The sequence below is a fragment of the Ctenopharyngodon idella genome, chromosome 11 (genome assembly GCF_019924925.1).
Source record: "Ctenopharyngodon idella isolate HZGC_01 chromosome 11, HZGC01, whole genome shotgun sequence".
Lineage (NCBI taxonomy): Eukaryota > Metazoa > Chordata > Actinopteri > Cypriniformes > Xenocyprididae > Ctenopharyngodon > Ctenopharyngodon idella.
Window position 1 is genome coordinate 15745400 of NC_067230.1, and position 16758 is coordinate 15762157.

Sequence of the window (16758 nt, forward strand, 5' to 3'; positions counted from 1 at the left end):
GGGTTCTCGGTACTGTTGATATTAGCTCATTGCGCACACATGGACATCTGCCACGTTCACTGGAATCAGGTCAGGATCTCATCATAACATGCATGAATATTACAGAAATGAACCTGCGTGAAACAGCGCCGTTTAGCAACAAATCATGGGATATCTCGTCTGATTTTTAATGCTGTTTACTTATGGATCAAGTGCTCCAGTCGGGTAAATTATCTAAGAATAGCTCAGACTGGAGACAGTCATGTCTGTGCAGGTTTCATGATAACCCGTCCTCCGGTTACATCACGACGCGTCAATATATCGATTGATTTCAGAAGAGCCATCCATTTAGGTGCTAATGTTTGAAGAGCTGTGTGAGAAATTTCCGTGTATCACATTATGAAAGATCAGTCAGACCACGTCCATTTCCCAGATCAGTGGGCGGGGCTTTCGCGCTCTCTGCGTTGGCCATTGGCTGGGCCGCAGAAAGGTGTGTGCGGAAGGAGAGCGCTGTGCGATTATAAATAGAGTACCGGTGAAAGCATGCGAGATGAGCTGCAGCGTCCTTCTGCGAGCAGTGCATGAACTTCTTGAGAAGGATGCTACCTCAGGCTCTGAAGGTGTCCGGCAGGAGCGCGTTTCCGCTGCTCAGGTGTGCGGAGCGGTGGGCTGACGTCATCCCCGCGCCTCCGTCACAGCAGGTGAAGACGCTCGAGCAGATGCCCGGACCTTCAGTCGCGGGCTTCGTGTGGGATCTGTTCTTCAGACGCGGACTGTCTCGCCTCCATCAGCTGCAGGTGCGCAGATCTTCTGCTGTTTTTTGGTGCTCAAACTCGATTTATCTTCTAGGATCTTATTCGATTCCTGTTTGAGCTGCATCCAAGTATTGATACTTAAGTTTATTTTATTTTAAAAGGGACAGTGAACATGTAAATGTGCCATATCTTCATCTGCAGTTCCTTGCTTATGACACTTTCTGTTACAATGGCAGAAAGTACAAACAGATCTAGTGCATTTTCATGTATAAAGACCTAATTTATTGCCTACTAATTTAAATTATATGTCATTCCAATTTATAATGGCTATTATTTGGGAAATATTTGGTATCTGTTAAGTTACATTGATGTTCTCTCTATAGTACTGCAATGTTAAATATATTATTTATTTATTTATTTATTTAAATCAAAGTATTTATTGTTTACTTATTTATTTTAATCTTATTTTTTAAATATTTATTCATTTATTTTAAACCAGTTTGCATTGCATCTAATTTATATTAATTATTCATTTTAATTATTATTCATTATAATAACACTTTTTTTTTTTTTCCCCCTCATAACTTTTCTGTGGATCCCAGCTTAAACAATGTTTTTTCCACCCTTAATTAATTAGTTTAAACCTGACACCCAATCATGTTGATTGTTTCTCTGTGTATTAGTGTAGATCTGAATAAAGTAAGCATATTAATGATATGTGACTCCATTTGAAGGTGGAGGGCAGGAAGAAGTACGGACCCATGTGGAAGGCCAGCTTCGGACCCATCTTGACGGTTCATGTGGCGGAGCCGGAGCTGATCGAGCAGGTCCTGAGGCAGGAGGGACAGCAGCCCATGCGCTCTGACCTCTCATCCTGGAAGGATTACCGGCAGCTCCGGGGAGAAGGATACGGACTCCTGACAGCGTGGGTGCAAGCGCTCTGTCATACAAGCTTTCCTTTGATCGCAGTTTTTTTTTTTTTTAAATCTTTGCAGCAAGGCTGTATCTCTCAGTCTACACAAGAGAATTTACTCCATTATGACTTTATTTCTGACATGGAACATGCTAAACCTTTCCATATGATAACTGACAACCTCCAAAAAGGACAAAGGGCATCATAAAATAATGTTGTTTTAGAGGATTAGTTCACTTCAGGATTAAAATTACCTGATCATTTTCTCACCCCCATGTCAACCAAGATGTTTATGTCTTTCTTTAGTCAAAAAGAAAGTTTCTGAGGAAAACATTCCAGGATTTTTCTCCATATAGTGGACTTCACTGGGGTTCAACGGGTTGAAGGTCCAAATGTCAGTTTCAGTGCAGCTTCAAAGAGCTCTACACGATCCCAGACGAGGAATAAGAGTCTTATCTAGAGAAACCATCGGCCATTTTCTAAAGAAAATAAAAATTATATACTTTTTAACCACAAATGCTCGTCTTGCACTGCTCTGTGATGTGCCACGCATGACGTAATCACGTTGGAAAGGTGGGGGGCACTACAGTGGTGAAAAGTACTCCTAAACCGTTAGACGTAGGCTCAAGTGTCTTATTTTGTGAAATTGGATTTTTTGAAAAACCTACTTTTGTCCTTTTGATTTTAGTCCTAGGTTTTTGGCTCGATCGGAACCAAACCAGTGCAGCCAGATTTTCTGGAGTCTGATTGTCAAGTGTTATCAAAAAAAGTTTACATTTCGATTCACAGTCTCTAAGGGGCGCCAAAACATTCAAAAGTGGGCGGAGCTGCTTTAACTAAAATGGCTATAATTTGTGAACAGAATTAGATATTCACCAATCTCAGCACACGTGTGTGTATGGGCTCAATCTCTGGTCATGTGAAAAAAAAAATTGTGGCGATTGGCCATTTGGTGCTGCTATAACAGGGAAAAAAAACTTGAAAACTGCTATAACTACTTTACTTGAAAATAGGCATGCGGTGTCTTTGTCCAAGGTGCCATTGTTTATGAGGACATTGTTGTATCTCAAAAAACATGTCCGCCATCGGCCAATGAATTTTGAGCAGCTATCAGACAAGGTTAATTGAGGCTGATCAGAACGAAACCCGCTGGGTCTGTATAACTCGCGGCCCTAGAGGCCTGTAAGAAATTCGAAAGGAATCAGCCACTGGAGGGCGCCTTCGCATTTTTTTTACATGCATAAAGGATTATATATCACGTGACTTTTTGCACACGCCCACAACATTTGACATGACATGGTAGAAATCTCATTCTGAGCAACTTTGACTCGAAGACCACTGCTGTCCTTCGACTTATTTAAAAAAACTTTGCCGAACTATTCCTAGGTCTTTGGCTCAACCTCGATAACTGTTATAAGCTTTAAAAACTACATATTTCCTATGGTAAATTAGCTGTAAATTGTCTTTTCCATCTATGATCTGGATGATTACAGACTTGCTAATTAAAACATTATCATTATCACAGACAAGGCTTGAGCTAGTCCTAGACTAAAATGCATGTTTGAGCTGTTTTAACTTAAAATACCTTGTACTGACATTTCTTAAAATATGTCAGTGCCATTGTTTTGTCTCAAGATGCACACCAGTAATGTGTTTTTGTAGTGAACATTTATAAAAGCTACTTAAATTGATCTAAGGCCTAATCCTGGCTTAGGCTAAGCCCTGTCTGTGAAACCGGGCCTAAACCTTTTTATGCATGTGCTTAAAGGCCTTAAAGCACTTGAACACCGATAACTGCTGCTCACAGCTATATTTTTTGTTTGTTTTGTTTTTGCAATTGTTATCATTGTAGTCATCGCCTTCATTAATCCTTCTGTCTGTGTTGACAGTGAAGGCGAGGAGTGGCAGAACGTGCGGCGTCTGCTGGGGAAGCACATGTTACGACCTAAAGCCGTGGAGGCGTATGACCGCACACTGAACTCTGTCGTCACTGACCTCATCGAGAAACTCAAGCTACGCAAGCAGCAGAACTCCAGCGGCGTCGTCACCGACATCTCTGCTGAGTTCTACCGCTTCGGCCTGGAAGGTACATCACACATGCTCATATCACACGGTTTTCAGATGGTATATTGCATGAGATAGTGGAAAAACCACTAAGAGAAAGGGTGTGTTTTTAGCCAATCAGGTGAAGTCATGTCATGTCTTTTCTCTTCTGCTCTTCCTGCAAGGCATTTCCTCCGTGCTGTTTGAGTCCAGGATCGGCTGCCTCGATCCAGTGGTTCCTGTGGAGACGGAGCGTTTCATCCAGTCCATCAACAGCATGTTTGTACTGACCCTTCTCACTATGGCAATGCCTCAATGGCTCCACCGGCTCCTTCCCAAACCCTGGGACAACTTCTGCCGCTGTTGGGACTACATGTTCCAGTTTGGTGAGTGTCGCAAAGTGTAATAGAAAGTAAAGTGGTCCTGTGTTAAAATTCAGAATTGATTTGAACCATCATAACTTAGCTTAAATCCATAGCTTAAATCCTTGAAATGTCATGTGGATGTTTTTCATCTGTACTGTGATTCTGTGTGAGATTTTGAAGCTCTTTCTGTCATCATAGCAAAAGGACACATCAAGCAGCGTCTTCAGGAGGAAAAGCAGAAGCTGGCACGAGGAGAGCAGTTAGAGGGACGCTACCTAACGTACTATCTGTCTCAGGCCGGTGTGCCGCTGAAATCTGTGTACAGCAATGTGACCGAGCTGCTTCTCGCTGGCGTTGACACGGTAAGAATCACCTTTATCATCCCTTTGACAACAGCTTCAGTGATGCTCCTGCATTAAACAGGTATTTTGCAGCTCCTCTCTTCCCAGTCTGTCAGTAACGCTCTGTTTAGTTCCTGTCTCTATGAAGCCCCTCCTTCTGAAAAGCACAATGTGCTCTGATTGGTCGGCTGGAGCAGAGTGTTGTGATTGGTGTTTGGGAAATGTCCCGCCCCTTACCATAACCGCCAGTTTCAATGCTACCAACTCAACCAGGCCCCGCCCCTTTATTCTGCGTATGAATTATTTAAATGAGGAATATTTTGAAGAAAACTCAAGACTACAATGGAGGCGTTTCAGGGAGTTCAGAAACAGATTCTAGAAAATACTAGAAAAATCTATTTATAATTCAACAGTATTATAAGGGATTGCTTGGCATAAATGTGGAGGATTATAAACAAAGCGTGAACAACAGCGCTAAGTTTTTACTTTGAAATGTGCAGCCCTCACATTTATTTAAATAATTCAAGCCTTTTGATGTTTAATAATCACATTAGGCTGTATTGAGATGACCACATTTATGTTAAATTTAAGACCTCTGATATCATTCAAGACTTCTTATGACCTTAAATTATATAAAACTGAATTCAAGACCCATATGGACCCTGATTAAAAAGTTTTACACCTAAATAAATGAGTATTAGGCTACTTTTGAAAAACTCATGTCTACCAAAATTCATGTCAAAGCAGCTTTACGGTAATAAACAGGAAAATAACAGAATCAATGATGCAAAATTCATCAAATATGAGACTAATTCTGCTGTAAAGCAGCTTTTAAAGGGGACCTAATGTCCCTTTCACAAGATGTAATATAAGTCTCTGGTGTCTCCAGAATGTTCCTGTGAAGTTTCAGCTCAAAATACCCCACAGATCATTTATTATAGCTTGTCAAATTTGCCCCTATTTGGGTGTGAGCAAGAACACGCCATTTTTGTGTGTGTCCCTTTAAATGCAAATGAGCTGCTGCTCCCGGCCCCCTTTCCAGAAGAGGGCGGAGCTTTAACAGCTCGCGCTTCAGTCGCTCAACAGCAACAAAGCTGGAGAATCTCACGCAGCCAAAATGAGGATTGTCAGTAACGGTGTTCAGCCTTACATTGTTCAAACCGGAGTCGACACTGATGGAGAGACTCAGGAAGAAGTTACAACTTTTAGAATGAAAGTGAGCGTTTCTGAATGGTTAGTGGATAAATTTATGTAGTTGCTGTGGAGTTGATTCAACTCATCGACTAGCATGTGCCGTCATGTTAATCTTTTGTGATGAATTGATCCTCGTTTGTGAAGCAGTTGTAGTCCCTACCAGCCGTTTGTTGTAGTCCTTAAAAAGCGATTTCTGTAAAAGAAAATATCTCCCTTTGCATTGAACTTTGAGCGTCGTAACTTTGCAGATGTTGTTTATGATCAAACAGCAACATTACACACTAACTAAAGTTAAAAAAGTGACATCATAATCAACCACCCTTTTAAAAAAAGACAATAGTGTCATTATTCAGATGAACTCACTTTAAGTTTTGGTCATCAAAAACTGCTATTTTTGCATGTCTAAATACGAATTCTTTCTCATTCCCCGCTTTAGATCTCCAGCACGCTGTCGTGGTCGCTGTACGAGCTCTCTCGGCATCCGGACATCCAGAACGCCCTGCGGGATGAGGTTCAGAGCGTGATGAAGGGCCGTACCATCCCAGACGCATGCGATGTTGCTGCTATGCCTCTCATGAAGGCCGTGATGAAGGAAATCCTCAGGTAGAATGAGTGTAGTTTTCAAATACAGTTTATCCATTCTTTTGAGTTCATTACATCAAATTAAGTATTGAAACCTTTCCAGGCTCTATCCTGTAATTCCAGCCAATGCTAGAGTCATCACAGACAAAGATATTAAAGTTGGAGGATATCTCATCCCTAGAAACGTGAGTATAGCTTTTGTGCTGTAAAAGTCTACATTTGCTCTTTGTGAAGCTGGTGTTCACCAGGTGTGTGATCAATCCTTCACAGACTCTGATCACTCTCTGCCACTATGCCACGTCCCGCGACCCTAAACACTTCCGTGATCCGGACGCCTTCGTCCCGCAGCGCTGGTTGAGCCGCTCCGAGGGCAGCCATCCCTACGCCTCTGTTCCTTTTGGCGTGGGCAAACGCAGCTGCATCGGTCGACGCATCGCTGAACTGGAGGTCTACCTGGCGCTTTCTAGGGTACGTGAAATTCTGCAATGAAACGTGCATGTGTGTTATTGTGATTTAAGAGAACAATTCATCCATGCTTGCATTGCTTTTTTTGACTTCGTATTATTTAATCATAATGTAATCACTGGATCTGCCAGTGAAGCGTCAGTCTTCTCTCTGGTGACGTATACAGGATTCTCTAAGCAGAGTTTATTTCCAACCTGCTTCAGCATACCTGCTTGTGTATTTTCAAGCGATCCTAAAGAGCTCGATTAGTTGGTTCAGGTGTGTTTGATTAGGGTTAGAAATAAACTCTGCGGGATTGATTTAGTGCACTTAAACTCCGCCCTGCAGCTCATGCTCATCTGTATACACTCTTGAGAGCCACTGATGCTGCTTCACAACTTTAATGGAGACATTTTGTCTCAAGATGCACACCAGTATTGTTTTTTTTGTTTTTTTTTTTCTCAAAGGCACGTTTATAAAAGCTACTTAAATGTCCTAATTGAACTAAGGCCTAATCCTGGCTTAATCTAAGCCCTGTCTGTGAAACCAGGCCATTATGTTCTTTGTCCATGCAATAATGCACGTCCCTGAATGAGCGCTTATGTAATTCAACGGCTCAGGTAAAGTTTATGGTATGACCTATTTCGGGGGTGGCCAAAATTATGATTTTAAATCAGAGCTAGAAGCGTATCTTCAAATCAACCGGTAAAACGTATCTTCTTATCCCACACACATCTTGTTTGGATGTCCCTCAGTGGGGATCAAGCCTTCTTTAGGGGGGTCAAATCCCAATAAGCTGTTTAAAACCAGCATTCACACGATCGATATTGGTCATCCAGATGGTGTAATCCAACATATCTTGTGGAGTGCTCTTGGAGTATGCATTTATTTGTCATTTTAACTGTTTGGATTCTGAGCGTAAATGTGGACTTCTTATCCTGTTGCGCCCTCTAAAGGCCATCATCAGTGACTAGTCGATGTCAAGCTTAAAGCGTCATGGCAGAGCATTATAGTCGACTAGCCTGTGCAACCATTAGTTTGTACAACTCAACACAAACATCACACTTTTATTAGCTGCTTTTAACTACAGTGAGTAACAGTGTGCTCTAGGTTTGTGTTTCTTTGATGCATGACACATATTATTTATTTATTTTTTTTTCTCTCTCACAGATTTTAATCCACTTCAACGTGGAGCCAGCAAAAGAGGGCGACACAGTCCATCCGATGACCAGAACTCTTCTGGTTCCAGACAGACCGATCAACCTTCGCTTCACTGAGCGCTGATCTAGAGGTCAGAGGTGACCAGGACATGGTGTGACAGAACTGGCCCTCTCTGATGTGGAGATCCAGAGAGCCAGGAGGATGCTGGGATGTCCAGCATCATGAAGGGAAGGAGGCTTGAGGCCGAACCGACCATGTGACTCCTTTCGCAGTTTTGTGCGGATCTGTGTGGACACCAACTCAAAGACTATGGCAAAAAATTAAAATGTGACCTCCAATACATTATCCATGCAAACATGAATGTAAGAAAAGCTAAAGATGTCCGTTGTTGGATAAAGTTGCACAGAAAGTACTGTTAGTCTCTTCAGGAATCGCAAGGAGCGTCATTTCAAAACAGAAAAGCGCAGGAATCTACTTACAGCTGTTAATTTATAGACGCTTTTATGCAAAATGAGGAGAGAATTCATGGAGAGGAGCAACTTATGGTCATGGTTTACTGAAAATGAAGATTTGGTGCTAATATGTTGTTTTTGTCAGTTTCTTAAACGTAGCCTTAAGGACGATTGTGTTCCAGTCTATTGTGATGCAATGAAAGATGTCGGCTTTAGAGGCCACAGTATGGTGCTTTTTTTTATCTCTATAAAGATACTTTTTTTTTTTTTTTTTTACACACATTGTTGTTAACTGTGAAATGCTGAACTGGCATAAGATCAAATCTTAAAAGATCAGCCATTCATACATATTCTGGAATAATATTAGGCTCTAAGTAATTGCTGATAAACCATATGCAGTACAATTAATAAATCACACCATATTTGTTTATTAAATAGATTACACTTTATATTAGGTGTCTTTAAATACTATGTACAAAAAAAAAAAAAAACTGGGTTACATTTTTTGGTAACACTGTACAATAAGGTCTCATTTGTTGAGATTAGTTTATGTATTAAAGGTGCAATGTGTACATTTTAGGAGGATCTATTGACAAATGCAATATAATGTACAAAAGTATGTTTTCAGTGGTGTATAAAGCCCTTTACATAATGAACTGTTTTATTACCTTACAATGAGCCATTTCTATCTACATACACCGCAGGTCCCCTTACATCGCCGTTTTGTGCTGGCATGTTTCTACAGTAGCCCTAAAAGGACAAAATGCTCTATAGAGTGTGTTTGCTTGTCTGGCTACTCTCTGCTGTCTCAGAGGACGACATTTTTGTCCTGTGTCGGCCACCGTAACTTCTCTATTGCAATTCGCAACCTCACCGCTAGATGCCGGTAAAATTTACACACTGCATCTTTAAGTAACACGAACTAACAACGAGCAATACATTTGTTACTGTATTTATTAATCTTTGTTAATGTTGGTTAATAAAAAATACTGCTGTTCATTCATTGTTTGTTCTTGTTAGTATACAGTGTGTTAACGGTTACACTATTAAAATAAAAAGTTTATTAGTAAATATTGAAGTTAAAGTCCCCCTGTGGTCAATAAATGTATCCCTTAAAACTCATCTTTGATCACAAAAATGACATATTTAAACGTTTTTTTCCTGTGAAAAAAAAATTCTTCATGCCTTAAAATAGCTTGAATGTAAGGGTCTGTTTACACGACACTGTTTTCAACTAAAAACGGAAAACGTTTTATGTGTTTTAGCCGTTCATTTACACGACAACTGCGTTTTGGTGGCCTGAAAACGCAAACTTTTGAAAACGGGTTTCAAAGTGCAAGTTTTTGAAATCGCTAACGGTGTCATCTCCATGTAAACTGCAAACACGTGAATCTGTGGAAACAGTGACGGCATGCACATGCGTATTACGTGTTTAGTCTATCCACCTTATAGTTTAACATGGAAGTTGTTTTTTTGTGAATATGCAGGACTTCTGATTTATTAGCCGCTACAGGGAAAGAACAAGAAGAATATCAAAGTGCAGTAACCTGTAAAAATAAGGTGGATAGGCATGCGCGTTTGCCGCGAGTGCTCTGTAAAAGAATGTGTATGCGCAGGCATGTACACAGTAAAATCCCCAGAGTTCAATCAACTCTGCTCAGAGTACATATGGTCCCTCTCTAAATAGTGTTAAAGTAACACTGAAGCAGAGTTAAAGTTAATGAGATAATTAAGCAATTAATAAGGCTGTGACTGAAGTCAGTTGTAGTTCTTGTGTTTCTCTTTTCTTCAGTAATTCTGCTTGTTAACAGCAGGTGTTCATCACTAATGCGCAATCATTACTTAATTGCTTAATTATCTCATTAACTTTAACTCTGTTTCAGTGTTATTTTAACAGTATTTAGAGAGGGACCATATGTACTCTGAGCAGAATTGATTTAACTCTGGAGATTTTGCTGTGTAGTCTTTATTTACAAAATGACATCGCCAACTACTTATTTGGCATGTTTAATACAGCGTTTTTAGTCATTTTCGCGGATCCGTCTGAATGGGGATAGTTTTGATAACATTGTCATCTGTACAAAGAAAGAACTTTTCCATTATTAGTACATTGTTGTCATGTAAACGTACCCTAACTCTACACCCTTGCTTCATTTAGTATTTTCGGATCTTTGAATATGATAATTAGCCCCGCCTCTTCTCACTCGCACAAGCTCAGAGATCCACTCGGTCAACTTACTGAGGTAAAGGCTGCACGATGATATCATTTTTTACAAAGTCAGACACATAATTGTAATTAATATGGTTAGCATTTTGCAGCTAATAATGTGTTGCTAATGTTACACGACTCCCTTGCTTCAGAGCGCTTATAGTTAATGATATGCTAAAGCCCGCCGGCACGTTGATGTGATTGGTTACAAGGTAGTTTGTGACATTAGAATCACCAGCGATTTCAAACCGCATCTTTAGATCACTGCAGTTTTAAAGAGAAAATACTCAGCAATGGTGTTGACTTGCATATAGTTTGTCTTAAAGTATATTAAAAACACCACATAGACATATAAACAACATTAAACACTTGATTTTCAACACAGAATGATTTAACATTAAGATCCATAAATGCTGTAGAAGTATTGTCCATTCGTCGTTCATGTTAACTAATGAAACCTTATTGTAAAGTGTTACCATTTTATTTTAAGGTATCCTTACAGTGTAATTATACATTTAAATATTGATTAATATTAACCAACTACATGTACTTGCTATAGGGTTTGGTTTGGGGTTAGTTGCATGTAATTATGCATAATTTACTGTTATTACTATAGTGAGTATGGAGTATAGATGGAATTACAATTACATGCAGGTATTTTTTAGTACTATGTGAAAACATGCATGTACACAATTAGTGTATTTTATCAAATGATTGATTTATATGTTAGTACATAGTAGTTAAAGACACTTCATATAAATGGGACCATTTAATGATTTAACATTTTGTTTCAAAGATAACTGCATTTACTGTATTCTTAAAAACATGTTGCTGGTTATAAAGGGTCTGCTTTTCATAACAATTCACAAAAAACAAGCATACTTTACTTTGTGGCTTGCTCTTATTATTTAGTCCATGATAATTCCACAAAAGCTTGTTTAACCTACTTTGGAGGACTAAAACCAGGACACACCAGGTTTTCTCAGAATAAGATTGCTGAGTTGTGCTGTTCTAGTAAAACAAAGGCTGATGAACACAAGGCCACTCTGTGTTTGCTCTGACATTTTCAGCTGAAGTCTTTGCAACACCAGCCGCTCTGAGCCTTGGACAAATGTAACGGAAAGTTCAAAGTGACAGAGCGCAGAAAAAGCTCATGTGTGCTTCGATCCCATATTACTGGGAAATGTGCTGGAGGAACCGGTTAGCTCTACAGAAGCACCTTTGTCAATCTGGGGCTTCCAGACTAAAGCAAGTTCTGATTCTTATCGTAAGCAATGTTGCATTTGTTTCATAACATAACAGCGAAGAAGAATTGAAATAAATTGAACAGAAGTCAATTGACTGCTCATCTCTAGGTTGAACCATCCTCGTGTAAATGATCTTCTTGGGTCTTCTTGAAAACTCTTATTGCTTATGTTTATTGAAAAGCTTCCAAGTGTTATGTAAAAGCAATCAAAAAGAGTTATTAGTGCACAGCAAGTACAAAACTGATGGAAGGATGCCATCTTGTGGTGCACTGCAGGGTTGTTTAAGAACTGAAAGCCTGGCGTGTACAGCCAGAAAAATGAAGCAAAAAAAGTAGCTTATTGAACGTTGAACAAGTTTGCATTTGTCTTTTATATCATATGATACATCAGGCTTTTATGGCTCATTTAGTGTGATATTATGAGAATATGGAGGAGGAAAAACACCTGAAAACAAAAAACAGTAATATTTAAAGATCAAAGTCAGTATACAGCTTATTGATGATGCAGACTATATACAGATGAACAGATGAACCCAGAATATGAACGCAACGTGCAGTTACCCGTTAAGCATTTTTCCATAAAGAAACAATTATAAAGAAAACACTTAACCATTTTGGCGTGTTGCCTTCATGTTCTGGGTTCATCTGCTCACCTGTAGTGTATGCATCAGCTGTACTATATTCAATTTGATCTTTTAATATCACTGTTTTAGTCATAGGCTGTAAAACGTGTCTCCACTTCCTAGAAAAATGAAGGCAAAATATCCCAGAAATAACAGTTGACATCTTGTGTCGATGACGTAATTTGGAGCCCAAGTCTGGCATCAAGGTCCCGCCCACACTCCAACACAGCTGTCAATCATTACGTTACACCCTGTTTTTATAGCATCAAATAACTAACTAAAACCAAAGTTATTTGGAAAAAACGAACACTAGAACATGAGTCTGTGTGATAAGAACTACCTAAAATTACAGAAACCATCTTTGGAAAAAAATATTTAAAGTGTAATTTGATTGTTTAGTTTGGCTCACGCCCCATTCGATTACATGGAGAGGGTGGATTTTATGACCTATACTGCAGTCAGCCACCAGGGGGCGATCGAAATGCTTTGGATTCACTTTTCAGGAGGTGTGCTGCACACTTGTGCTGCGTCCCAATTCGCCTACTTATTCTATGCCCTAAAAGTATGTACTGTTTTAATTTCATTTTAATTTTCCATTATTTCCACTTGCCATTGTGTACGTTGTGTACAGGTGCGTCTCTGTGGATCTCTGAGCTGGTGTGAGTGAGTGGAGGCGGGGACAATTTGCATATTCATGGATCCGCGTATTCTAAATGAAGCAAGGGAGTTACATTCAAGCTATTTAAAGGCATGAATACATTTTTTAAATTTATAAAAATATTTAAATACATCATTTTGTTGATCAAAGATGAGTTTTAAGGGATAAAATTATTGACTACAGGGGGACTTTAAAAGAAACATCGTAAAAGTTCAAACAGTTTCTGAAGACTAACTTTACATTTTCATTTTCATCAGAAACAGATCAGCTCATAATGTCTTGCTTACAGAAATGTAAGTGTATCTGATCGTTCTCTGTCCAGAAAGAGTTGCAACATGATCATCAGCGGTCGGAGAGGAACTAGATATTCAAATTACAATTCAGCATGAAAAATCCAGTCTGATAGAGTTCATACAAATGCTTTTGTGTGCTAAAACACTTTTGTGAACTTTATTGAATGTCTGTATGTTAAAATTCATACTCTCTTCCTTTGTTTATTCATATAATATTGTGTACACAGAGTCATATTCTCTGTAAAGATGCACTGGAACAAAATAAAAGTGATCAAATAAAATGAATTTAAAGCCAGTTCATTAATTAATGAGCAAACTGACCGTACAAATAGATTGAACTGGGCTTTGTCAGACTGCACTGTGAGCATGGATACAGGACACAAAACACTGCATATTTACAATGAAACATTGCAGTAACGGTCCATTTAGAGGAACCGGCTAATGCACTTTTGTCTCACACACAATTCTGAGAAAACAGGAGGATCTCAGTGAATCTGCATTGCTCAAATCACAGTTCTGGTTTCACTGGCCTCCTGTGATGCTTACAAAACACACTCTCTGACATCTGAAGCGTGAAGAGCTGCTGAACGTCTCTCTGATTCCCAAACATCTTCTGTTCTTTGCTGTATTTGTGTGTTATATATAATAGTTTGCCTGCTATCTGACAGATCAAGAGATGAAAGCTGCTGGAGTTTCTTCACATATCAAAGTATCTCTAGAAGTGTAAAGACTGTCATCAGACAGTGTCTGTTCAGAGTCAGTGTGTTCGTAACGCTGAAACGACGCCCTCACCCTTTAAACCTTTCTAGCAGAACAGTTTTACTGTAAACAGACAGCATACAGTGAGTTCATTTAAAGTAACATTTGTATGAATTTCTTTTTTATGCTGACAACAGGCTAACATTATATAAGGTGCAACATAAAAGGAAACAAATTGCATGTCTAAAACTTTAATGTAAATGAAAGATAAATGACAGTGCTGACTCAATAAAGACATGTTTGTTCTTTAATTCACATTTGTTCTTTTATTATTTAATATAGAGTGTTTTAACCATTTGTAAAATTCGACATGTACTACATTTTTCATTTATTAATCCAAGAGAAGAAGTGAGAGAAACACTGATCCAGTGATCTGCCCACCTAATCAGGCCAAATGAGAGAGAATAAGTAATTTTTAGCTGAATCTAATCAATTTATTTATCTTAATTTAATCAACAATTAAAAGTAATATTAAATAAATACATAAAGTAGATGAAAATGAATTAATATGTATGTAAATAAATAAGACGTCCACAATGATTTGTACATAGCTTTTACAAACAAAGTGGTGGCTTGATTCTTGCAGACAATTAATTAATGAAATTCTGGGTGGAGGGAGTTGAAATGTTTAGTGACTTGTTGCCATATATTAAAACTGGCCATTTATTATAGCATATTCTTGGTTTTTCACAACACCCTACCTGACCATTTTACAACCAAATGTTACAAATGAAGTACAATGACATTTCAGCACCTAATGAACAGACAGAGAATTGAGTAGATTCAGTACAGTTGTGTTTTTTTTGTGCTGTTTTGGACAAATGCTGACCAGAATAAATATGGGATTTTTTCAATTTAAATGCTTTTATAACAAAATAACTTTTTTGAGATCTGTCCTCATTACAGTGTGAATTTGCATATACAATCATCACCCGTATGCAACTTTTGAAGGGAAATATTTAGTGTTACAACTGTACTCCATTACATCTGTACTAATCTACCTTGGCATTTAAGGCTGCGTTTGTTAAATCTGACACAGAGACAGTTTGGACTCAAAAACCTTAAATCCAGCATAGAGGGGTTCAGTGAATGTGGTGTTGAATGTGTGTAAGTGTGTGAGTGTGTGTGTGTCAGAGACGCTGTAGAAGGACAGAGTGCCGGCCGACACATCCACATACACTCCTACTCTGTTAGATTTTGGTGCATGGGTTTTTATGTTCTTGCTGACATTATTGTGCCAGACAACAAATCCATTACTAGTGCAGAAAAGACACCAGGATTTGTCATTGTATCCAAACTTACAGACAGTCCCTTCTTTCCTGCTGATTCCTTTATAGGCCACTGCTATACGAGCCCAAGAGCCCTGTTCAACCTCCCTGGAGCCCCATTCAACCTCCCAGTAACAGCGTCCAGTCAGAATCTCTCGACACATAACCTGAGGATTATAAGCAAATCTCTCTGGATGATCAGGATACGGCTGATGATCTTTCACATATTGGATCTTCCTGTTCTCCTCAGACAGAATGAGTTGAGTGTGTGCTGTGTTTGGATCCAGTGTGAGATCACAGGCATCTGAACACAAGATGACAGATAAAAACAGTTTATTAACCTAATTTTATTTCCATTAAATGTGCAAGAGTGAGTCAGAGAAAGAACCTACATTTTTGTAGTCCTGGTTTTATCCTGAAGGGCCCTCCATGATCCAAACTAAAAAGACACACAAACATACAGTCAAATAGAATTGTAAGTAGTTTGAATAGATATTCACTTACAGACTATTAATATAAATAGTCAAGCCATGCTTATTTGTATAGCCTATTTCTCAATACATATAATTCTAATGCAGCTTCACAGAGCCATATGTCTCAATGTCTGGAGATTTTTGATATCTTGATATCTTCAGGCTCCAGTGAACAGCTTTACAGGAAATATGCTATAGTGTTTTTGAGCCCATAGTGAACAGCCAAAGGAGCTAAAAGGGAATTGATATTTGCATATAATCATAAAGCAAATTATTTAATATTTGCATTCAGTAACTCTGTAACCAATAAATAACACTACATGGGCATCTCTACCATCTTCAAATTCTTAATAACCCAATCTATATATTCTATAAGGATTATAATAATATATGATAATAATAATAATAATAATAATAATAATTATTATTATTATTATTATGATTTTACTTTCAAAGCAAAGTTTGGTTAAAAGCTCCAACTTAAACTATTAGGGTTCTTAACTTGTACCCCACACACTTGAGTATCTGCAGTTTGTAGTTTGGATCATTCAGTTTGTCGTTGAGCAGCTGGACTCCTGATTGTCCTGGGTGATTGTAGCTCAGATCCATCTCTCTCAGGTGTGAGGGGTTTGAACTCAGAGCTGAAGACACATAACCACAGCCTTCCTCTGTCACCATACAGCCTGACAACCTATAGACACACACACAGTCAGATCATCTACAGACACACATCAACATTATGACGGCTGACTGTACATTATCCCTTATATGTTCTTAATACCTCAGTATCTCCAGCTGACAGTTTGGACTCTTCAGTCCATCAGAAAGCAACTTCACTCCTGAATCCAGTAGGTCATTGTTACTCAGGTCTAGCTCTCTCAGGACAGAGTTTGAGGACTGTAGAGCTGATGACACAATTTCACATGACTGTTTGTTGAGATTACAGCCAGCAAGACTGAAAGACATGAGAATTATATTGATAACTCAATTCTACAATTAT

General features: G+C 38.8%; 2 protein-coding genes across 4 annotated transcripts in view; one reads left to right on the top strand and one right to left on the bottom strand.

The window, feature by feature from the left end:
- Positions 1 to 242: 242 nt before the first annotated feature.
- On the top strand, positions 243 to 9228 carry LOC127522570 (25-hydroxyvitamin D-1 alpha hydroxylase, mitochondrial). Its single transcript, XM_051912687.1, has 9 exons — positions 243 to 776; positions 1469 to 1659; positions 3537 to 3733; positions 3876 to 4076; positions 4254 to 4417; positions 6027 to 6193; positions 6276 to 6357; positions 6443 to 6640; positions 7787 to 9228. Exons 1-9 carry the CDS (start codon positions 561 to 563, stop codon positions 7898 to 7900), a joined length of 1530 nt encoding a protein of 509 aa, XP_051768647.1. The 5' UTR covers positions 243 to 560; the 3' UTR covers positions 7901 to 9228.
- A 5028-nt stretch (positions 9229 to 14256) lies between these two features.
- Positions 14257 to 16758, bottom strand: part of LOC127522559 (NLR family CARD domain-containing protein 3-like) — a 29674-nt gene continuing 27172 nt past the window's right edge. The window contains exons 4-7 of one of the 3 annotated variants that reach the window (XM_051912654.1): positions 16540 to 16713; positions 16276 to 16449; positions 15678 to 15724; positions 14257 to 15589 (exon numbers count right to left, since the gene is read on the bottom strand). In XM_051912654.1, coding sequence (XP_051768614.1) covers positions 15042 to 15589; positions 15678 to 15724; positions 16276 to 16449; positions 16540 to 16713 — 943 coding nt within the window. In that variant the 3' untranslated portion in view covers positions 14257 to 15041. The remainder of the gene's footprint in view (positions 15590 to 15677; positions 15725 to 16275; positions 16450 to 16539; positions 16714 to 16758) is intronic. The other 2 variants (XM_051912655.1, XM_051912657.1) reach the window with 2 other exon arrangements.

Coding starts and splice junctions, on each gene's coding strand:
- LOC127522570 (XM_051912687.1), top strand. CDS start 561: ATGAACTTCTTGAGAAGGATGCTACCTCAGGCTCTGAAGGTGTCCGGC. Junction 6,194..6,275: donor GTGATGAAGGAAATCCTCAG/GTAGAATGAGTG, acceptor AAACCTTTCCAG/GCTCTATCCTGTAATTCCAG. Junction 6,641..7,786: donor TCTACCTGGCGCTTTCTAGG/GTACGTGAAATT, acceptor TCTCTCTCACAG/ATTTTAATCCACTTCAACGT.